General features: G+C 42.1%; 1 protein-coding gene across 5 annotated transcripts in view; it reads left to right on the top strand.

Annotated features, from left to right (window-relative positions):
* The window catches only part of DOP1B (DOP1 leucine zipper like protein B), a 111,443-nt gene extending 102,522 nt beyond the window's left edge, over positions 1–8,921 (top strand). For 3 of the 5 annotated variants that reach the window (XM_044250947.1, XM_044250946.1, XM_044250945.1), the window contains exons 33-37: positions 1,779–1,915; positions 5,673–5,728; positions 5,950–6,111; positions 7,785–7,914; positions 8,427–8,921. In XM_044250947.1, the coding sequence (XP_044106882.1) occupies positions 1,779–1,915; positions 5,673–5,728; positions 5,950–6,111; positions 7,785–7,914; positions 8,427–8,678 (737 nt within the window). In that variant the 3' untranslated portion in view covers positions 8,679–8,921. Of the gene's footprint in view, positions 1–1,778; positions 1,916–5,672; positions 5,729–5,949; positions 6,112–7,784; positions 7,915–8,111; positions 8,120–8,426 lie in introns of those variants that run through there. The other 2 variants (XM_044250948.1, XR_006384953.1) reach the window with 2 other exon arrangements.
* The last annotated feature ends 12,331 nt before the right edge of the window (positions 8,922–21,252 follow it).

The raw sequence follows: 21,252 nt of genomic DNA, 5'->3' as shown, positions 1-21,252 counted from the left end.
ACCATCTCTGTATTTGTGTCTCTTGATGGCTTTTCTCATTCAGGTTGAAACTTTGGTGTTCCAGCTTACCATCTCCTCAGGTGCCCAGGCCAGAAGAAAATAAAAAATTAAAAACCCTCCGGAACTCACCTTTAGGTCATTGCTTAAGTTCCACGGATCCTAGCCGCTCCTGTCACCTTTCCTTCGCTTTTCAGTTTTCTGATGCAGTTTATGTATTTTTGTTCCTGATTATTATTTTTTTAATTGCTGTTAGAGAAATAGGATGTAATCTGTTTATTCCATCTCATCCAGAACCAGAAACCCAAAGCACTCTTTAAAAATGCCACTCTTTAAAAAATTCTACTAACTGAGCCAGTAGAATGTGTGACTCTTGATCTTGGGATCTCGAGTTCAAGATCCATGTTGGGCGTAGAGATTATTTAAAAAGAATTTTAGGGGTGCCTGGGTGGCTCAGTGGGTTAAAGCCTCTGCCTTTGGCTCAGGTCATGATCCCAGGATCCTGGAATTGAGCCCCACGTCAGGCTCTCTGCTCTACAGGGAGCCTGCTTCCTCCTGTCTCTCTCTCTGCCTGCCTCTCTGCCTACTTGTGATCTCTGTCTGTCAAATGGATAAATAAAATCTTTAAAAATAATAATAATAAATAAATAAATAAAAATAAAAAGAATTTTAAAAGCAAAAAATGCCAACATATCTGTCAAGTGTCTGAGTTATGCTTGATCCTTCATTTGGTCAAGAGTGTTTTTTTCTTTTTATTTAAGTAATCCCTACCCCCAGTATGAGGCTTGAACTTAAACCCTGAGATCAAGAGTCACATACTGTACTGATTGAGCCAGCCAGGTACCCCGGCCAAGAGTTGTTTTTTTTTTTTAAGATTTTATTTATTGATTTGACAGGCAGAGCTCACAAGTAGGCAGAGAGGGGTGGAAGCAGGCTCCCTGCTGAGCAGAGCCCGATTTGGAGCTCGATCCCAGGACCCTGAGATCATGACCTGAGCCAAAGGCAGAGGCTTTAACCCACTGAGCCACCCAGGCGCCTGTCAAGAGTATTTTTAAAAGCAAGACGTAAAAACCTATTTAAGCTAGCTTAACATAAATAGTTTAATCTTAACTAACATGACAGTAGTTCAGCTGTTTGCTGTAGCAATTTTATCATGTTCTTAAGAAACCTTAAATTATTATGACGGGGGGGGGGAAATCACATTCTGCAAACAATTACTTCCATGGAGAAGTGGGGAAGACTATTAGGGGCTAGAGGAACTCACACCTTCTTCCCCTACAGGAATTCAAGTTTTTAAGAAGTCTTGGCCATGAAATACCAACTTCACTGAATACCTCTCCCTTTCATTCACTCACTCCACTTCCCACTCCTCACTCCCAGATACGGTGTCAGTGGCCAGCCAGCCTCTGTGATTCTAGAACACCATCACTTACCAAGGACCTCTGTGGTTCTTGTGTCTTATATTTCATATTCTCAGAAGAGCATTTAGTGGTCATTGGTCATCCAGTGGATTTCCAGGCTAAGTCAGAGGTTGATGTCTTTCTGGTCAGCTGTGGCAGGGGCAGAAGCGCCAGTTGGTTCACTCTCCTTCCCACGAACCGCGTCACTTCATAAAGCAGAGGGCTGCTGGTCAACGAGCTGGCAGAAACATTCTCCAGCACCCATTTCTTAGGCTGCATTGTTGTTAAAGGTCAAAACAAATACAGTTTTTTTTTTCTTTGTCTAGTGAGAAACCTCAAACTGCCTATTTGTGTGACATCTTGAAAATCTTCTTTCCTTAGAACGCCTGACAGACAATCTCAGAGTTGGACAGACATCCATAGTTGCTGCTCAGATGTTTCTTTTTTTCAGAGTTTTGCTGCTAAGAATATCTCCCCAACATCTGACTTCACTGTGGCCCATAATGGTCTCTGAATTAGTAAGTACAATATTTTACTCTTGGAAGCGGGGCTGAAGTGGGTTGTGGTTTTTTTTGCTTTTTTTCAGGATTAATATACTGTTTTGTTTATATCTTAATTTTATCTGCGACATTTTCAGCCAAGCTGGTAGCACATCGTCAGCTCTTGGTTAAATAGGGAATTTGTTTTGAGACAAAGCCATTTAATGCATCCCTGGGAAATTTTGTAGTTTGTATAAACAAAGTATAAAACTTTAAGGCACAGTGAATAACTATGTACACGTTACCAAGTGACTTCCATTGGACAGGTCAAGAAGGTAAAATTCAAGAAACATAAAAATCTCTGTAAGTTACTATCTTCCTGCTACTATGGTAAGGAAAGTTCCTAGGCAAGATCTTTCAGATTTAGTGCCTCTAGGGTGAAAAGAGGGTCAGATCATCTTCTGGTAATGCTTGCCCTCCCAGTATCTGGTTGGAGGGGCCATCTCAAGTGAAGTCAAAAGCAAATTAGAGGGAAGACGTCAGGTCATCATGTCTCTGAGCTACTGGTGTGAACTATAATTTATGGTGACGTTATTTACATAATCTGCAGATTAATCCTTTAAGTTCTAAATTATAGAGTTTACACCCATGACTGGAAATACTACCATCACATACCTTGACCTACCATACCATACCACAAATTCACTAAAGATTCCTAATCAAAAATTACCCTTCCTAAATCCCTCATATTTCCGTTGAAGAACTTCCTGGCCAGATGTTCACATTCACTGATAATAGATTTCCATAACAGGCTCACTGTATCTATGTTGTGAGTTTCTTTGAAGCCGAATCTTACAGGGATATATTTAAGGTTGAGGGTGGCTCAGTCCATTGAGCATCTGCCTTTGGCTCAGGTCATGAACCCCGGGGTCCTGGGATGGAGCCCTGTAGCTCAGCGGGGAGTCTGCTTCTCCCTCTCCCTTTGCCTGCCTCTCCCCCTGCTTGAGCTCTCCTCTCTCCATCAAATAAATAAAATCTTCAAAAAAATATTTAAGATTAAAAGCTTAGTGCTGTTTAGAAGGCTATTAACAACCATTAATCTCAGAAAGCATTGTAAGTTTGTGGGTAGGCTTTTAAGAGCAGCATTTCTGAAATACTCCACACATTTTAGTTCTTCCTTACTCAATTTAATTATAAATTAGTCATAAAGATATGTTCTAAGATTCTGAACACATATTTAGGAATATTTTCAAAATTCTCTTTCAGGAATAATGCACTATTTCATCTATATCTAACTTCATATGAAAATTTTCAAGTTGGTAGCACATAGGTTTTAGTTAAATAGAGAATATTTTATCTTCTGTAATCATATTTGATCTTTTAACCATCAGCTTATTCCCACTGATTTAAATTGTTTGATATTATTTGCTGTTTTTTAAATTGTTTTTTTCCAGTTTTACCAAGATATAATTGACGTACAGTAATATATAACCCTGAGGTGTACAAAGTGATTTGACTAATATATATGGTGAAATGATGACCACTGTAAGTTTAGCTAACATCGATCATCTCATAGATATACAAAGAGGAAAAGAAAAACATGTTTCTTCCTTATGATAAGAACTCTTAAGATTTACTTTTAATGATCTTATATATACCCCACGGCAGTTTAACTGTTGGCGTCATGTTGGATATGATGCCCTGGTACTTAACTCATCTTAAAATGAAAGTTTGTACTTTTCAACCACCTTCATCCCGTTTCCCCTCCCCCACACCTGCCTTTGATAACCACAAATCTGATCTCTTTTTCTATGAATTTGGTGTGTTTGTTTTTAAGATTCCACATATAAATTAGATTATGTGGTATTTGTCTTTGTCTAATATATTTCACTTATTATAATGTTGTCAAGGCTCATCCATGTGGTTCCAAACAGCAGGATTTCCTCCTTTTTTATAGCTGAATAATATTATACTCTATAATCTACAACATTTTCTTTATCCATTCATCCATCAGTAGACACTTGGGTTTTTCCCATGTCTTATAACTAACACTGCAGTGAACATGAGGATGCAGATATCTCGTCAACACGGTGTTTGCCTTTCCTTCTGATACATTCCTGAAGTGTAATTGCAGGATCATAGCATAGTTCCATTTTTAATTTTTTGAGGGACCTTCTTCCCACGGCGGTTACACCAGCATTCCCGCCCACGGTGCACAAATGTTCCTTTTTCTCCACATCCTCACCAACACTTGTTATTTCTCAGCTTTCTGATGCTAGCTGTTCTGACAGGGGTGAGGTGATATTTCACTGGGGTTTTGTTTGTTTGTTTGTCTTGCATTTCCCTGATGGCTAATAATGCGGAGCATCTTTTCATGGACCTGTGGGCCATGGTATCTTCTTTGGAAAAATGTCTATTCAAGTCCTTTGCCCATTTTTACATTAAATTATTTGCTTTTTTGTTATTGAGTTGTATGACTTTTTAAATATATTTTGGATGTTGACCTCTTATCAGATATTTGGTTTGTAAATATTTTCCCCCACTCCGTAGGTTGTCTTCTCATGTTGCTGATATTTTTGCTTTGTTATTTTTTTTTTCCCCAATTTATTTATTTTCAGAAAAACAGTATTCATTATTTTTTCACCACACCCAGTGCTCCATGCAAGCTGTGCCCTCTATAATACCCACCACCTGGTACCCCAACCTCCCACCCCCCTGCCACTTCAAACCCCTCAGACTGTTTTTCAGAGTCCATAGTCTCTCATGGTTCACCTCCCCTTCCAATTTACCCAAATTCCCTACTCCTCTCTAACGCCCCTTGTCCTCCATGCTATTGGTTATGCTCCACAAATGAGTGAAACCATATGATAATTGACTCTCTCTGCTTGACTGATTTCACTCAGCATAATCTCTTCCAGTCCCGTCCATGTTGCTACAAAAGTTGGATATTCGTCCTTTCTGATGGAGGCATAATACTCCATTGTGTATATGGACCACATCTTCCTTATCCACTCATCCGTTGAAGGGCATCTTGGTTCTTTCCATAGTTTGGCGACTGTGGCCATTGCTGCTATAAACATTGGGGTACAGATGGCCCTTCTTTTCACGACATCTGTATCTTTGGGGTAAATACCCAGGAGTGCAATTGGAGGGTCGTAGGGAAGCTCTATTTTTAATTTCTTGAGGAATCGCCACACTGTTCTCCAAAGAGGCTGCACCAACTTGCATTCCCACCAACAGTGTAAGAGGGTTCCCCTTTCTCCACATCCTCTCCAACACATGTTGTTTCCTGTTTTGTTAATTTTGGCCATTCTAACTGGTGTAAGGTGATATCTCAATGTGGTTTTAATTTGAATCTCCCTGAGGGCTAATGATGATGATACCTGGGAATAAACCTAACTAAAGAGGTAAAGGATCTATACTTGAGGAACTATAGAACACTCATGAAAGAAATTGAAGAAGACACAAAAAGATGGAAGACCATTCCATGCTCTTGGATCGGAAGAATAAACATTGTTAAAATGTTATTTTTTTTTTAAGATTTTACTTATTTGTCAGAAAGAGATGAAGAGAGAGCATAAGCAGGGAGAACAGTGGGCAGAGGCAGAACCAGGTACCCTGCTGAGCAAGGAGCCCAACGCGGGGCTCGATCCCAGAACCCTGGGATCATGACCTGAGCGAAGGCAGGTGCCTAACTGACTGAGCCACCCAAGCGCCCCAGCCATATACATTCTAAACATTAAGCTCGGTTTAATCTCTCTCAAATAGTAAATTGTATTTATGTTTTCTTTTGAAGATTCAGATATTCATACAGCTTGAAGAAGATCTGAGAGACGATGATGAGTCGTTGAGGTGAGTTGTGCGAGGGTCTGTGTGCATCCGTGGGTGGTGCACATCACTTTGTGATGCTCGGTTATCTAACACTTCGTGTTATTTTCTCGAAGTACTCGGGAAGGGACCAGCTATTTGACCATTTCTTAAAGGATAAAGGCTCCTTATGGACCTTGCACAGGCAGATGGACTACAGCGTATGCGAACAAATTTGTAACAAGAGTTTCTTTGCAAATTTATAGAAACAGCAATAAAATCAACAGAATGAAAGTTTCAGTTGCCGAAGGAAATGGGCCCTCCGTGGGGGAGATACCCCCAAGTGAACTGGTCTTATATTTATCAGCTTGCAAATTCCTGGACACAGCACTTTCTTTTCCACCTGACAAGATGCCGTTATTTCAAATGTAAGTCAGATAAGACCATGTGTCCTCTTTGAAATGGTGACTTTCCTTGTCAGCACTTTTACTTTGTTGTGACCCGTGTATGGGAAGCCCTGGTAGTGGTTTCTAGTGGCCGAAGAGAAGACCAGGTTTCAGAGTGCTCACAGCACCTGCGGTTTCCTGAATTTGGCTCATAGTAGTGTTTACGGATGGGTTTCGGGGAGTGTGTGGGGGGTGGTTTGTTCAGGGGGTTTCACTACTGAGTGTTTTTTTTTTTTTTTTTTACTACTGAGTGTTTATAAAACAAGAGGCGGGGGCTGCCTGGGTGGCTCAGTGGGTTGAAGCCTCTGCCTTCAGCTCAGGTCATGATCTCAGGGTCCTTGGATCGAGTCCCGCATCGGGCTCTCTGCTAGGCAGGGCGCCTGCTTCTTCCTCCCCGCCCCTCTCTCTACTTGTGATCTCTCTCTGTCAAATAAATAAAATCTTTAAAAACAAAAAAACAAGAGTCAGGGACTGGTGGTCCTCACTGCATTTGTGTACATTTCATTATCCATTTGTTTCTAATTAAATAGATGGAACACTGTCTCCAGCTCACTTTGCCGCTGTTGGCTTACATTTCCTGGAGGCTTAACACAGCTGCTCATATGGTTAATTTCTGTCCGGCCCCAGATGCCACTTCTCTCTGTCCTATCCCCCTAGAGAGAGTAATCATGTAGAAATGTTTGTGGTTACAATGTGGATTCTTCTTTACAGCAGACTACAGAGTGAAAGAAGCCAATCTGAAATGGCTGTAGGCTGTATGGTTCCAACTCTGTGGCATTCTAGAAAAGGCAAAACTGTGGAGACAGTGAAAAGGTGGTCAGAGGGAATCAGAACACAGATGGGTTTTAGGACTGGGAAACTACTTTATTTGATACTCTTAACAGTGGTTACGTGTCATGATACATTTATCTACACCCAGAGAACGTGCACCAAGAGTGAGGCCTAAGTTGAACTCGGGACTTGGGGTGATAACAATGAGTCAATGTCAGTTCCCTGATGGTTACAGACGTACCGTTCTGGTGGAGGCTGTTGGGGTTTTTTGCTAGTTTGGAAGTCTTTGGACTTTCCAGGCAATTGTGTTGTGAACCTAAACCTGCTATAAGGAAGAAAGATTTTTTTTCAAGTGGGTTCTGATATATAGGAGTATGCATGGCAGCATTATTCGTAATAAGCAAAAAGTTGAGAAAATCTGAAGTCCATCGATGTATAAGTATTCATACAATGAAATATTCAGCAATAAAAAGAGATGAAGTACGGACGTGTCCCTGCAGCATGGACGGACCTTGGCAGCATCATGGGAAATGAAAGACAGCAGTCACAAAGAGCCACGTGTTCTGTGATTCTGTTTATATGACTGTCCCCGATACGAAAATATGCAGAGACAGAAAATAGATGGGTGGTGGCCTAGACGAAGAGGGCGTAAGGGATGGAGGGGTAGGTAAAGGGGGCAGGGCTTCTTCGTGAGGTGATGAAAACATCCTAAAGTTGATTATGGTGATGGGTAGACAATTCTGCAAATAAACGAAAGGCTACTAAATTATACACTTCAGAGGGGTGAATCATATGGTGTGTGAGCTGTATCTCAAGAAAACGGTTTAAAAATCTTTTTGAAGTTGGCTCTGAGCCAAAAAAGGTTTTGTTGTTTTTTTGTCCAGTTACAGGTGGGCATTTGTTCCAGAAGTGGACACAGAGGGCCCTGCCTTCCTGTCAGATCTCGAGGAGAGTCACCAAGAATGCAAACCCCACACTGTTAGGATTCTGGAACTTCTAAAACTAAAATATGGGGTAAATGTCTTCCTTTTTGCAATTTATATTTGTGGCAGAAGGGACAAATCTAGGCAGCAAGAGAAGTCCTTCACGCGCCGCTTGACTTGAATGACTTTGAATAATTTTCTAAAGTTCTTTGATCCGAGTGTGAAAACTTGGAGGTGGTAGAAATCCCATCTTTACTTTCTCATTTTCATGTCACTTTCTCGTCGCAGTTGCCGAGGTAAGCATCCTGGATGACAGGATCGGGATCCGTGGAAGTTTTATACACAGAGTCCCTTTACTATGCTGAGGACAGGCCTGTAGGAAAAATGTCTGGAGCCTGGCTGGGGTGGAAAATGTCAGTTGAAGACCAGCATTTGAGTTCATTTGGAAACTGCCATGAGTACTGATAGTGAATGTTCCTAAAGAACCCACTGCTTAGGTCTGCAGCCCGCGTGTACCTCACTTGCATCTCTAACGCTTAGCAAAGCTGTGTCATCTTTACAGGGTTGGGTGGTGTGTTTTTTTTTGTTGTTTGTTTTTTGCAGGAAATTGGCAGTTCTGATGAGATCACCATGAAGAATGAATTCCCCCTTCTGCGCCAGCATTCTGTTTCCAGCATCAGGCAACTGGTGCCATTCTTCCAGACTCTCAGTTGTGCTTTTAAAACCCAGAGTAAACTGCCTGCTGATACCCAAGGACCTCCGGTCTTGGAGTTTCCTGTCACAGATAGCCCAAGGGTCTTGAAACAACTAGAAGAATGTGTTGAGTATGATTTTTTGGAACATCTGGAATGTTAACCACGTAAGAGAATTTCAAATCCGTTTACTGATACTGCTGTGGAAACCAGGATATAACCTAAACAAGAAAAGAGCCGGCATAGTGCTTTTAAATAAGTTTATTTCAATTTTGAAGGTCGATTTCAGATAATTTTCTGTGGGGCAACAAAACACACCTCCCTAAATGCCTTGTAATATATTTGGATCTGATTGTATGTTTCTTCCTCAATTTATGTAAAGAAAATAAAATAATATATCATCTGATGCTAGCACAAAATTTGTAATATGAAGTGTGAAGATAATGAGTTGTTTTCTTTGTCAATGTAGATATATGGGCTGTCAGTATATTTCCCTAAAAGTTTACACTTGTTGAATATTACTTTCGACCTTTCACTCATATCCTTTAAAGCATTTCTTTTCTTTTTCTTTTTTTTTTAAGAAAGTACTTTTTTTTTTTAAGATTTTATTTATTTATCAGAGAGAGAGAGAGGGAGAGAGAGCGAGCACAGGCAGACAGAATGGCAGGCAGAGGCAGAGGGAGAAGCAGGCTCCCTGCTGAGCAAGGAGCCCGACGTGGGACTCGATCCCAGGACGCTGGGATCATGACCTGAGCCGAAGGCAGCTGCTTAACCAACTGAGCCACCCAGGCGTCCCATAAAGCATTTATTTTCATACCGTATTTTAAAACCAAAGTATGTTATTTTCTGAAAATAATAATTGCCATTACCATTGGCTTCAGCAGTGCCAAGGGCTTGAAGACATCACAGTGTACTTAACTCTTTCCCATTAAAAGCACATGGTAGGTGGCTAAGTTGGTTAAGCTCAGATCATGACCTCAGGGTTATGAGTTCAAGCCCCAGGTCGGGCTTCATATTTAGAGCAGAGTCTGCTTGGGATTCTTTCCGTCTGCCTCCCTCTCTGCCTCCCCTCCCCCAGCTCTTGCATATATTCTCTCTTTCTCTCAAATAAATAGAATCTTAAAAAAAAAAAAAAAAATCACATGTTAAGGGGCACCGGGCTGTCTCAGTCCGTGGAGCATATGACTCTTGATCTCGGGGTTACAGGCGTTCAAGCCCCACATTGGATACAGAGATGATAAATGAACTTTTTTTCTAAAATCACATGAGAAAATCACAGTGCATCCAGCTTCGAAAGAAATACATAGTTTTCAAAACTCTAATGGCTGGAACCTTAGTTATGTACAGTTAATTGCTTTGCCAGCACATTCCATTGTGGAGCCTTTAATGCCTGAAGCTACTGTCAGGGAAACTGACCCTTTGGACTCTTCCCTCATACGCTGTCCTTTCTGGGATCTTTTTCCCACTTTGTAGACATCCCTTTTCATTAAAATAATCCCTTTCTCAGCACAGACTCCTCTCGCCTGGCAGCAGGTCACCCCACTCTTTCCCAGCCTCTGTCTTTCTGCCAGCTACCCTATTCAGAGTCCTGGCGTGGCGCCCCTGCTCTGCTGTGGGAGCCTCCACTCTGCCAGCAAGCGTGCTTTGCCTTCCAGACTTGCCTACCTCATGTCCCCCTTTGAGCCTCCGAAGCACTGCGTGGAGTCTCATTCCCGCCCAGAGGGTGCGGTCCGTCCTTTCTGTAAACCAGGGTGTTCTGGGATGCAACCAACATTAAGTTCCTCCTAACATCCTTCTACTTAATGGTCTGTGTGCGGTGCCAAAGCAGCTCGCATCATTAGCCCCGGTCTAGGATTTGGGGAGCACATATCCGCCTGATTACCTAAATAAGGGCTGAAGAGGAAAAAAAAGCACCACAGGAAACATGGGTATTCATCCAAATGTGTGTGGAAATTATGGTTTTTTACACCTAAGGGGATATCTTTAAAAACATTTGCAAGTTTGGTCACTGAAATTTTAAATATTGAAGTGTAGACTTCCAAATCCTGCGTAATTTACACTGTGAGTGAGCTGTAATTCAGATTGTGAGGAAATAGCCATTGGCTGATGAACAGTTAACACCAAGGTGAGTGCATATGTTCATATATCAAAATTTACAACAAAACTAACAATGTCATCAGCTATTATGCTGTGGAAGGCAGTTCTTGTATCTGTACCTAGATTTACAAATTTTGTTTTTCATTTTTTTTCTCCTCCATATCTAAAAGACTTAATGGTTTCTGAAAATATCATATGTCATTTAATCCTTATTTATTAAATGGAAATCTTAAAAGACAGGGATTCAACAACATCCCTATGTTTCTCCTAGAGCACCGCCGAAGTCTTGTAAACATGATGTACCTCTAAGTCTTTCGTTAGCGGTACCTAAGCAGCTGACAGTGGAAGCTCCAAAGCCAACTTGCCTGGGTGTGACTCAGCTTCCCCACATACTAGCTTGGGCAAAACTTTGTGCCTCAGCCTTCTCAGCTATAAAATGGGAATACCGACTGTAAGTGTATCTTAGGGTCGTAGCAACTTATCATCTCCATGCCGCCTTTGTGATCTACAAACAGTTTTGATCATGCAGGCATCAGTAAAAAAGTAGACTCTGCCCACCCCAATGTCTGGAAACATGAGGAAAAACAAGATTAACAGTTTGGGTATCTTCTTTTTACTTCCCAACAGAGGCCCTTCTGCACCCCACTTTGGAGCCAGTGCACTGACTCCATTCCTTCCAGAGGAAGCTGGTGCTGTGTGTTTAGCTCTTAGTCACTGCACTGAGGGCAGGGAGTGTGCTGGGAGAGGTGGGGTTGCCAAGGGCGGCCACAGCAAAGCAGAACACAAGGGCGCTCTAACAGTTGGACACCCAGAGCCACAGGCGGTGTTGATGGCAGAGTGGCACGTGTGCGTGGGGATAACATGATCCCCGCTGCTAGGGCGCTTACCAGGGGCCAGGCACGGCGCCAAGTGCGTTGCCTGAACCCTTTTCTTTCTTTCTTACCACCTCCTTAGGAAGTAGGGGCTTACCCCATTCTACAAGTTCAGCAGAGCCAGGAAACAAAACCTAAGTCTGTCTCCCTCTAGAGCCCTATGTTCTCAACCTCAGCGCTGAGAAAGTGAGACAGGAAATCCCTGAGGTGGCTGCTCCTTTCTGGGAACGTGTGGAAGGCAGTTTCTGAAACGACCCGCCTATTTATCACTTCCTGTAAAACCAGTTGGTACAAGACCACAGCACTCCTAGCTTTGAAGGTGTGGTGAGATGTGCTTTACACTTGATCTTAGCCAAAAGGCCGAGAAGCGATGAGAACGAACCTTATTGCCCATTAGTTATACATTATGCCCATTTAAATCAGGAGTACGAGTAGCTAGATTTGTGGAAATAGTTGATGAAGTTTGTACCTAAAAGTTTTGACCGATTACCCAGGAGACGACAGAATTCTGTGCCCTTGGAATAAAATGCTTCGGTGTGAGACCTGCAAGAAGGTATTACCTGCAGGTCAGTGAGGCAAACCAATGAACACGCAAAACCAACATCTTCAAAGAAGAAAGTATGATTGGGACCAGGATGTGGCCCAACTAAGGAGTTTCCCCACTCTACATGAAGGAACAGCTGGGCTTCTGTGACTGTTACAGGAGTGTCGTGTGTGTGTGTGTGTGTGTGTGTGCGCGCGCTCGTGTGTCCATATTTTGTTAAGTCCTGTAGTAATCATTCCAGACTATTCAATCCTCTTTAGCCAGATTCGGTGCTGTCTCTGAAGTTCAGAGTGAAGGGGACACTTTCCAGCATTTTTGAGAATGGGTATGAATATCCCAAGGTCAGCAATCTGTCTGTTACAGTTGGAATCCAGCAAAGCAACTATGCTTAGCAGGGGTCCTCCCACTGGGATGTGCAGGAGACCCTCCTGGAGAGCTGGCTAACTTGCAGAATGCCTAGCCTCCTCCCTAGGGCGTCTGGATTAGTAGATGGGATGACACTCGGGAATTTGCTTGTGTCACAAGTTGTTTTTGTCGCAGGTGCTTCCTGAACCATTCTCGGAGAAACACTAGTTTTCAGAGCAATTTATTCACAAATATAGTTACTTTCAAGGAAACCAAGAGGAAACTAGCAAGCTGAGCTTGTTAGGTTACTTCTACTCCCATATAGGGAGCTCCTTCCAAGTGGTTCTGCGTCTAAATCAAGGAAGTCCACTTTAAGCCAAGGTGGAAAGGAAATAGACTTTAAAATACTGTAAGTCTAGGACAAGAATAAGGTACTTCCTCAAAGAGTTAAAAATAGAATTACCATATGATCCAGAAATGCCACTAAAAAGAACTGAAAGCAGGGTCTCAGATGATGAAGTTCCAGAACCTAGGTGAGGTTCAGTGGGGTGAGGTCCAGAGCCAACGACTAAGAATTCTTAAGACGTCTCTGGTGCAGAAAGGTGGCTTATTAAAGCACGGGGACAGGACCGTGGGCAGACAGAGATGCTGCTCCACTATGCTGAGGAGTGGCTGATTATATACATAGGAGTTGGGTAGGTGAGGACAAAGGGGATGATGTTAGTCTCTAAGGAATTTTGGAAGCAAGGTCTCCATGACCTTGAGGGGCTACCTCGATGTCTGGGAAAAAGGTTATTTATTACCAATAAGAATCTTCTCTTGAGACCCTTTAGATGTGTATCAGTGGGTCATATGCTTGGGAATGATTGCTGACACTATCTTGGAGATTTAGAGATGAAGTTTCACATTTCTCCTGTCAAGAGTCCTTGTTAGTGAGATTTAGGTTTAGAAGAAATTTAATTTTATTTACATTTCCTTCTGCCTCAGCCTCCTTCAGTTTTTATGGAGGGGAGGGCGACATTAGAGCTTGAGGAACTGAGTTATTTGTCTCTGGAAATTGGGCTATTGATAAGATAGCTTCTTTGGGGGTGCCTGGGTGGCTCAGTGGGTTAAAGCCTCTGCCTTCAGCTCAGGTCATGATCCCAGGGTCCTGGGATAGAGCCCCGCATTGGGCTCTCTGCTCAGCAGGGAGCTTGCTTCCCTTTCTCTCTGCCTGCTTGTGATCTCTGTCAAATAAATAAATAAAAATCTTAAAAAAAAAAAAAAAAAAGCTTCTCTGTTGTAAATCACTAGGTCATTTTTAGACCAAGGGAGACTCCTGTCTTGCAGGGTTGTGATCTCTGCAAGTTAACTATTTGTTTTTCTTTTAGGGCAGCCAGGGGTGCCTAAGGAATGTCACAGGTATTACAGAGGGGAGCGGGTGGAGAGGGGGTGCAAGGTGCCAGCTTTTGCTTTGTCCTCAGCCAGCCTCCTGCCTCCTCATCATCAGATACTTGGACCCCCCATGTTCACAGCATTTCCACACCAGCCAAGAGGTGGAAATGACCCAAGTGTCCATTGACAGATGAATGGATAAACAAAATGTGGTCTCTACACACAATGGATTATTATTCAGCCTTAAAAAGGAAGGACTTCTCACACATACTGTAACATGGACAAACCTTGAGAGGACATTATAGTAAGTATACCAGTCCCAAAAGGATGAATGTATAATTCCACTTGCAGGACGGACCTGAAATAGCCAAATTCAGAGACACAAAGTAGAATGGTGTGTACCAGGGGCTGGGGGTGGGGATGGGGAGTTAGTGTTTAATGGGTATAGCATTTCAGTTTGAAAGATGAAAAACTTCCAGGGATGGATGGTGGTAACGGGGACACAGCAATGTGAGTAAAATTAAGTCACCCGATTGTACACTTAAAAAGGTTAAAATGGTAAATTTTAGGTTCTGTATACAGTACAATTCTTAAAAACAAAAATACTGAGTTTAAAGTGAAGGCATGGGAGACAGGTGAGGTTCCCTCTTATGTAATGAACAAACATCTGTCTCATTCAGGATTTTCCCCCCAAAGTCAACCAGAAGCAGATGGGAGGTGAAAAATTAAGGAGAAGATTGCCCTTCAACATTTTGGCTCTAAAAGAAGTCACTAACATGTTACCCTAAATTGAGATTGTAGTAATGACTCGGGACCTGGCGGCCTCGCCTCTCTCTCCTGTCTCCTCCCATCGCTCAGCGTTTCTCATCTCTTGCATTTCTATCATGTTCCAACTGCCTGATACTATCTCCTCTTCTTTCACCCAACAAGTCCCGCTTAAGTCGCTTATTTAACAAATATGCGGGGACCAGTCTTGCTCCTTTCCACAGGTCCTCATGCACAGTGAGGCACTTCGTCACAGGGAGGCCTAGTAAAGTGAGTACTGATGACATAGCCCATCGCCGGCTGCAAGGCCAGCGCCCCTTGTGTGGAAGAGACGGGGCCGTATCAGTTCCTTTGGGGCCTGGCATATATAAGCAGCCTGAGATAACTAAATGAAAAACATAAAAGTTTGATTTTCTGAAAAAGATGGTGTTGGGGGAGGAAGAAAGGCCAGTAAACCCAAGTTTGAGTGAAATAATTTCTAGGACTAGACAGCTGGGGGCTCAGGAAACACTGGGTTTTTGGCCCCAAACCCAGACCCTCCGTCGCTCTAGTTCCCACCTCCCTGAGGCTCATGCTGTCTCAGTGACCACCCGCCACTGGTGCGTGAGGATGCTGGGGTTGGCTTGCTTTCCCCACTCTTCCCCGCAGGTCCTTGAACTGCCTGATTCCATACTGTCAGCCCAACCCACCCAAAAAACGTGTGAAGACTGCGTTTTCTGTCTTCACCGGGCTTGTCCTCCATTCTCACTGGACCCTTGACAACAAAACACCACTGTCTTCTCTGGAGGGTGAACACTTGAGCCCGGGCACTACCGAGCTGTATGGAGAGAGCTCCTTGTGTGTTAGAGTCAAGAGGCCATCTTCACTAATAAGCACGCAATTGTCTCTTCTTCCACGGTTCCCTTGTAATTGTTTTATGCTTGTTTCCGATTCTAAGCCAGGTTAACAATCTAACTGTCACAGAATCTAAATCCTTCAGGAAACAGACAAATTGCTATGATTGAGAAGTGGAGCTTGTGGCTAATTGAAGCGCATAACCAACCTAAAGCTAATCAAACTTAATGAAAAGTTAATATATACAAATCAAGGGGTGCCTGGCTGGCTCAGTAGAGCATGTGACTCTTGATCTTGGGGTTGTGGGTTCGAACCCCACATTGGATGTAGAGATTACTTAAAAATAGAATTTTATATATTTTTATATGTGCACATAAGACAGTTTCTTGAGATCAACATCTCTATATCTATCTACCTATCTAAATGACCAGTTATGAGATAGATGAAATCCCACTTAAAAAAACAATGATAATAAAATATTCAGGGGAAAAAACTTCATAAGAACTCCTTGGAATTTCCAAAGGAGTAAAGAAGACTTGGGAGTGAAAGGAAAGGCTTACTAGGTCTTGAAGGGGAAGATCCAACATCATCAAGTTGTGAATTCTAAATTAATCTGTAAATGTAATGCAAACCCACAGAAGCAACACTTAGTTTTTTTTTTTTTTAAAGATTTTATTTATTTATTTGACAGGCAGAGATCACAAGTAGGCAGAGAGGCAGGCAGACAGAGAGGGAGAAGCAGGTTCCCTTGCGGAGCAGAGAGCCCGATGCAGGGCTCGATCCCAGGACCCTGAGATCATGACCTGGGCCGAAGGCAGAGGCTTAATCCACTGAGCCACCAGGCGCCCCTAGATTTTTTTTTTTGAACCAGGAGAATGCATTATGCATTCCAAAAGTAGTCTGAAAATAAATAAATAAATAAATAAGAGAGAACTAAATTGAGTAGATCTTGAAACATACTGTAACACCAAATAATTGGTACCAGTGCAGAAATGAACAGAAGATTAATAGAACAAAACAGAAAGTCCTTCAATGGACACAAATGCGAGGAAGAGTTTAGTATATAATAAAAGTGACACTTCAAATCAATAGGGGGAAAGAAAGGCGGCTTATTTGATGAATGGTATAGAGATAACTGGGTAACCAACAGGAAAAAAAATAAATTGGATGTATACCTCCCATTTTTCACCAAAATAAATTCCAAACAGATCAAAGATTGAAAGCATGCAAAAACCATAAAAATACTAGAAGAAATCAAGAGAAGACATCTATATAAGCCAAGAATGGAGATGATCTTTCTTAGATGAATATAAATTCCAGAAGTCATAAGAGAAAGTTCAATAATTTTGACTATATACATTATCTAAAATTCTGCTTAACAAAAATCATGAGCAAAGTAAAATACAAATGGCAGACTGAGAAAAATATTTGAAACTCCTATTACAAAGGGCTAATTTCTCCAATACTCAAAGAACTCCTATCAAGAGAAAAAGAATAGTAAAATGGGCAAAAAGTATGAACAGGGAGTTCTACACACATGAAAAAACAACTGGTTTTAACACATGTAAAAAGGTGCCCAATTTACAAAAGTCCTTACACTATGAGGGAAAGATTAAAATTGCTCTGAAACATTTTTCACTGACCATTTCAGCAGATACTAGTAATAGGGGAAATAGGATCCTTTCTACATTGTTGTAAAAAATATAAATTGCTACAAGCTCTGTGGAGGAAATTTGGCTCCTATCAAAGTTTCTATCAAAACTATGAATGGATGTATCTTTTGACTCAACAGTTCTACTTTTAGGAATTTATTTGATATACATACATATGTGTAAAATGATTTAAGTTTTTCATTGTCGTCTTATTGATAATAACAAAAGTGTAAACACAATCTGTGCCCACCAGCAGAAGGATTGGCTGAAGAAGTTTCAGTGCATCAATAAAATGGAATGTTATTGGGGTGCCTGGCTGGCTCAGTAGAACACATGACTCGATCTCGTCGTGAGTTTGAGACCCACACTGGGCACAGAGATTACTTAAAAGAAAAAAAAAATGTTATGAGGTTGCAAAATAACATGAGGAAGCGCTTTATGTGGTTAAGGAAAGATCTCCATGATACACTGTTTACACTGTTGTATGTAAAACTCAAGATGCATAATGGCATAAGTTGGTAAAAACAAACAGATTTCACATTGTGTTGATTTAGATCAGGTGGAGGTTTTGTTTATGTGGCTAATATTCCAACCCTGGTATGGACTTTAAAAAATTTCTTTCCCTGCCTTAGTCCATTCGGGCTGCTGTGACAAAAATACCATAGGCTGGGTGACTTACACAACAAACTCTTGGTTTGGGCTGAGGTCATGCTCGCTCTCTCTCTCTCAAATAAACGAATAAATCCTTTTGAAAAAATCAACTCAAGTCAGCTTTGACTTTTTTAAAATAAAGATTTCCATGCAAGCTTGGGTTTGTCTGATACAATCACCAGAGGGGTATAGTGGGGCATTTAGTTTCCTATAAAATCCCCTTTTATACCAACCTGGTGTAAGCTTAGCCTATACATGTTTGCCTCAAATTTCTTTCCATATGAGTAAGCCCTGAGGACATAGAATTCCACAGTGTGCTCAGTTGTGTGGAAAAAAAGGGAGAGGGGGCAAAGAGTTGATGTTTAGGTAGTACTTGCTTGTACATGAATATATTGTTTATGCCTTTTGTTGCTCTAACAATCACAAACTTAGCGGCTTAAAACAACAGAAATTGCTTCTCTTCCGGTTCTGGAGGCCAGATGTCTGAAGTAAGTTTCACTGGGCTGAAGTTATCTCCTCTGTAGACTCTGGGGTCTCTAGAATGGAGTTTCCTGATCTTTTCTGGCTTCTAAAACTGCATTCTTTGGCTCAAGGCCCTTTCTGTATTTCCAGAACCAACAGCATAACATCTTCAAGTCTCTCTCTGCTGCAGAGGTCAAATAATCTGTGACCCCATCTCCCTCTGCCTTTGTTTCATAAAGACAGTTGGGATTGCATCTGGGGCCCATCCACAAAATCCAGGCTTGATCCCGTCTCAAAATGAAAGTAATTTGCTGAATAGCTAATACGAAGCCAGATGTAGCCCTAGACTGACATTGCACTATACTATTAAAATTCTATTTTGATTTTCACAACACGTAATAGAGACTCATCAAATCGATTTCACAACTCACAAATGGGCCACAATTTAACAAACACAACCTTGAGATCGTTAAGTTTTCTATTTTGTTCACCACTGCGCCCTTAGAACCCTGATGTTGACAGACACGAAAAAAGCTCTCAATAAAGAATTGATGAGAAAGCTTCTTACCTAACAATCTTAAGGCTGGAGGAAACCAAGAAATTATCCAGTCCAGGGCATTACAATTGGTATTAACTAGCACTTTGACGTAGGTGATTTCACATTATGTCATTGGCCCAATGGTGAGTCACAAAAGTGACAACAAAACTTTTTAAAAAAGTTTTTTTATTTCCTTGAGAGAGAGAGCAAGAGCAATAGTGAGAGAGGAAAAGCAGCAGACTCCCTGCTGAGCAAAGAGCCTGATGTGGGGCTTGATCCTAGGACCATGAGGTTATGACCTGAACTGAAGGCAGATGCATAACCTACTGAGCCACCCAGGCGCCCCTAAACATTTTCTCATTCATGTAGCTCTTCCTCGAATTACGATGGAGTTACCTTCCAATAGGCCCATCATAAGCTGAAAATATTTTCAGTTGAAAATGTATTTAGGACGCCTGGGTGACTCAGTGGGTTGGGCCTCTACCTTTGGCTCAGGTCATGATCTCAGAGTCCTGGGATCAGTCCCGTATTGGGCTCTCTGCTCAGCAAGGAGCCTGCTTCCCCGTCTCTCTCTGCCTGCCTCTCTGCTTACTTGTGATCTCTCTCTGTGTGTCAAATGGATGGATAAAATCTTTAAAAAAAAAAAAATGCATTTAATACAACATACTGAACATCATAGCTTAGCTTAGCGTAGCATCACCTTAAATGTGCTCAGAACACTTACGTTAGCTCACAGTACAACAAAATTATCTAAGGCAAAGCCTCTGTTTTGTGTAATTTATTAAATACTGTCTGAAAGTGAAAACCAGATTGTTTGGGTGTGACGGTTCTAAGTGTATATAAGTAGTTTACTCTGATAGCATGGCTGATTGGGACCTACAGCTTACTGCTACCCAGCAACACGAGAGAGGATCATACCGGATATCGCTAGCCTAGTACTAATTTTAAAAATAAAATAAAAACCGCCAGTTATTTTACTAGCAAAAATGGGCTTACTCAAGAACAAAAGAGAGCTGTAATCGGGGACAAACAAGTTGCAGCAAAATCCAGAGTCAAGTCCAAGGAATAAAGGGGAGGTAACCTTTCTTAAGGAGAGAAGGAGTAGGTTGGGAAGGCGGTTATAAACTAAAAAGTCCACTGCAGTAAATTGAGAATTCAAAGTGTAGTGGCTTCTTGGCTGAGGTGTTTCAGGGTTGTAAGAGACAAGGTAAGTGCTTTTTCTTTCCCCCAGAGATATTAAAGTAGTACCAAGGTCAAATCCAGGTAATGTCAAGTCCGTCTCTTCCTGTTGGGTCTGCAATTGGTGAAACTGGTAGGGCAGGAGAGGTCACCCTGTGGAAACTCCCAACTCCACTTTAGTGAGATTTCTGTTTATTAATTTTCACACCAGCAAAAGAGCGAAATCCAAAATTCTAAGTACAGTTTATTTTTTTTAAGATTTTTTATTTATTTATTTGAGAGAGAGACAGTGAGAGAGAGCATGAGCGAGAAGGTCAGAGAGCGAAGCAGACTCCCCATGGAGCTGGGAGCCCGATGTGGGACTCGATCCCGGAACTCCGGGATCACGCCCTGAGCCGAAGGCAGTCGTCCAACCAACTGAGCCACCCAGGCGTCCCAGTACAGTTTATTTTTTTAAAAAAGATTTTATTTATTTATTTAAAAGAGAGTGCAGATGGAGAGAGAGCGAGCGAGCACACGAGCTTGGGTTGGGTAACGGAGGGAGAAGGGGAAGCGGGCTCCCCAATGAACACGGAGCCCAATGCTGGGCTTCATCCCAGAACCCCGAGATAATGACCTGAGCGAAAAGCAGACTCTTAACTGACTGAGCCACCCACGTGCCCCCCAATTACAGTTTCTACTGAATGCGTATCATTTCCGCACCACGGTAAGGTCGACAAATGCTAAGTAGAACTGTAGCAAGTGGCGAGACAATCTGTATTGGAAATAATGTTTAGTATACAGTAAGCCTGAACTAATAATGTATACCACATTGCTTATATGTTCTGGTGAAGAGATTCCGGGTAAATTTCGTGTTTTGTATTTCCGTATTATCGGAATTTTTACAAAGAAAATGAATTACAGTAAAAAAAAAAGCAACAGGTGGGGAGTGGGTGGGAAAAATGGGTTAACTCGGTTTTGGTTTTGTTTTTTTTTTTTCTTTAGTTAAAAACATTCCATGAATGAAAAACAAGTGTTGGAGACCTGACATGTGCTTATACCTCCCCAAAATCAGGACAAAGAGATAAAAGGAAAACCTAAAAGCAAAAAAACCTAAATGGACATTTCAAGAACCCTTTCCACCCTTTCTTTACCTAGAGCGTGGAAGAGCCCCAGACTTACTCGTTTCTAGATCCTACTCCCGTAGCCCAAGCCCCGGCGCAAAGTCGACAGTGCGTCAGTGTGCACGAGCGAAAGGCCCTCTTCACCAGGCCGAAGGATGGGAACTTCCAGGGCAAACCCCAAACGCACCAAGTCTCCGTCTCGTTAACACGGCTTCCAATCACACGGACGCGGGCGGGACCCGGACGGCTTCTTTCAGCGCAATTCACGTCCAGCCGCGTCAGGCGCCTCGAGCTCGCCTCGCCCGGCCCCAGCGCACAAGG

The sequence above is a fragment of the Neovison vison genome, chromosome 6, assembly GCF_020171115.1.
Source record: "Neovison vison isolate M4711 chromosome 6, ASM_NN_V1, whole genome shotgun sequence".
NCBI classification, from domain to species: domain Eukaryota; kingdom Metazoa; phylum Chordata; class Mammalia; order Carnivora; family Mustelidae; genus Neogale; species Neogale vison.
This window is presented reverse-complemented; position numbering and strand designations above follow the sequence as displayed.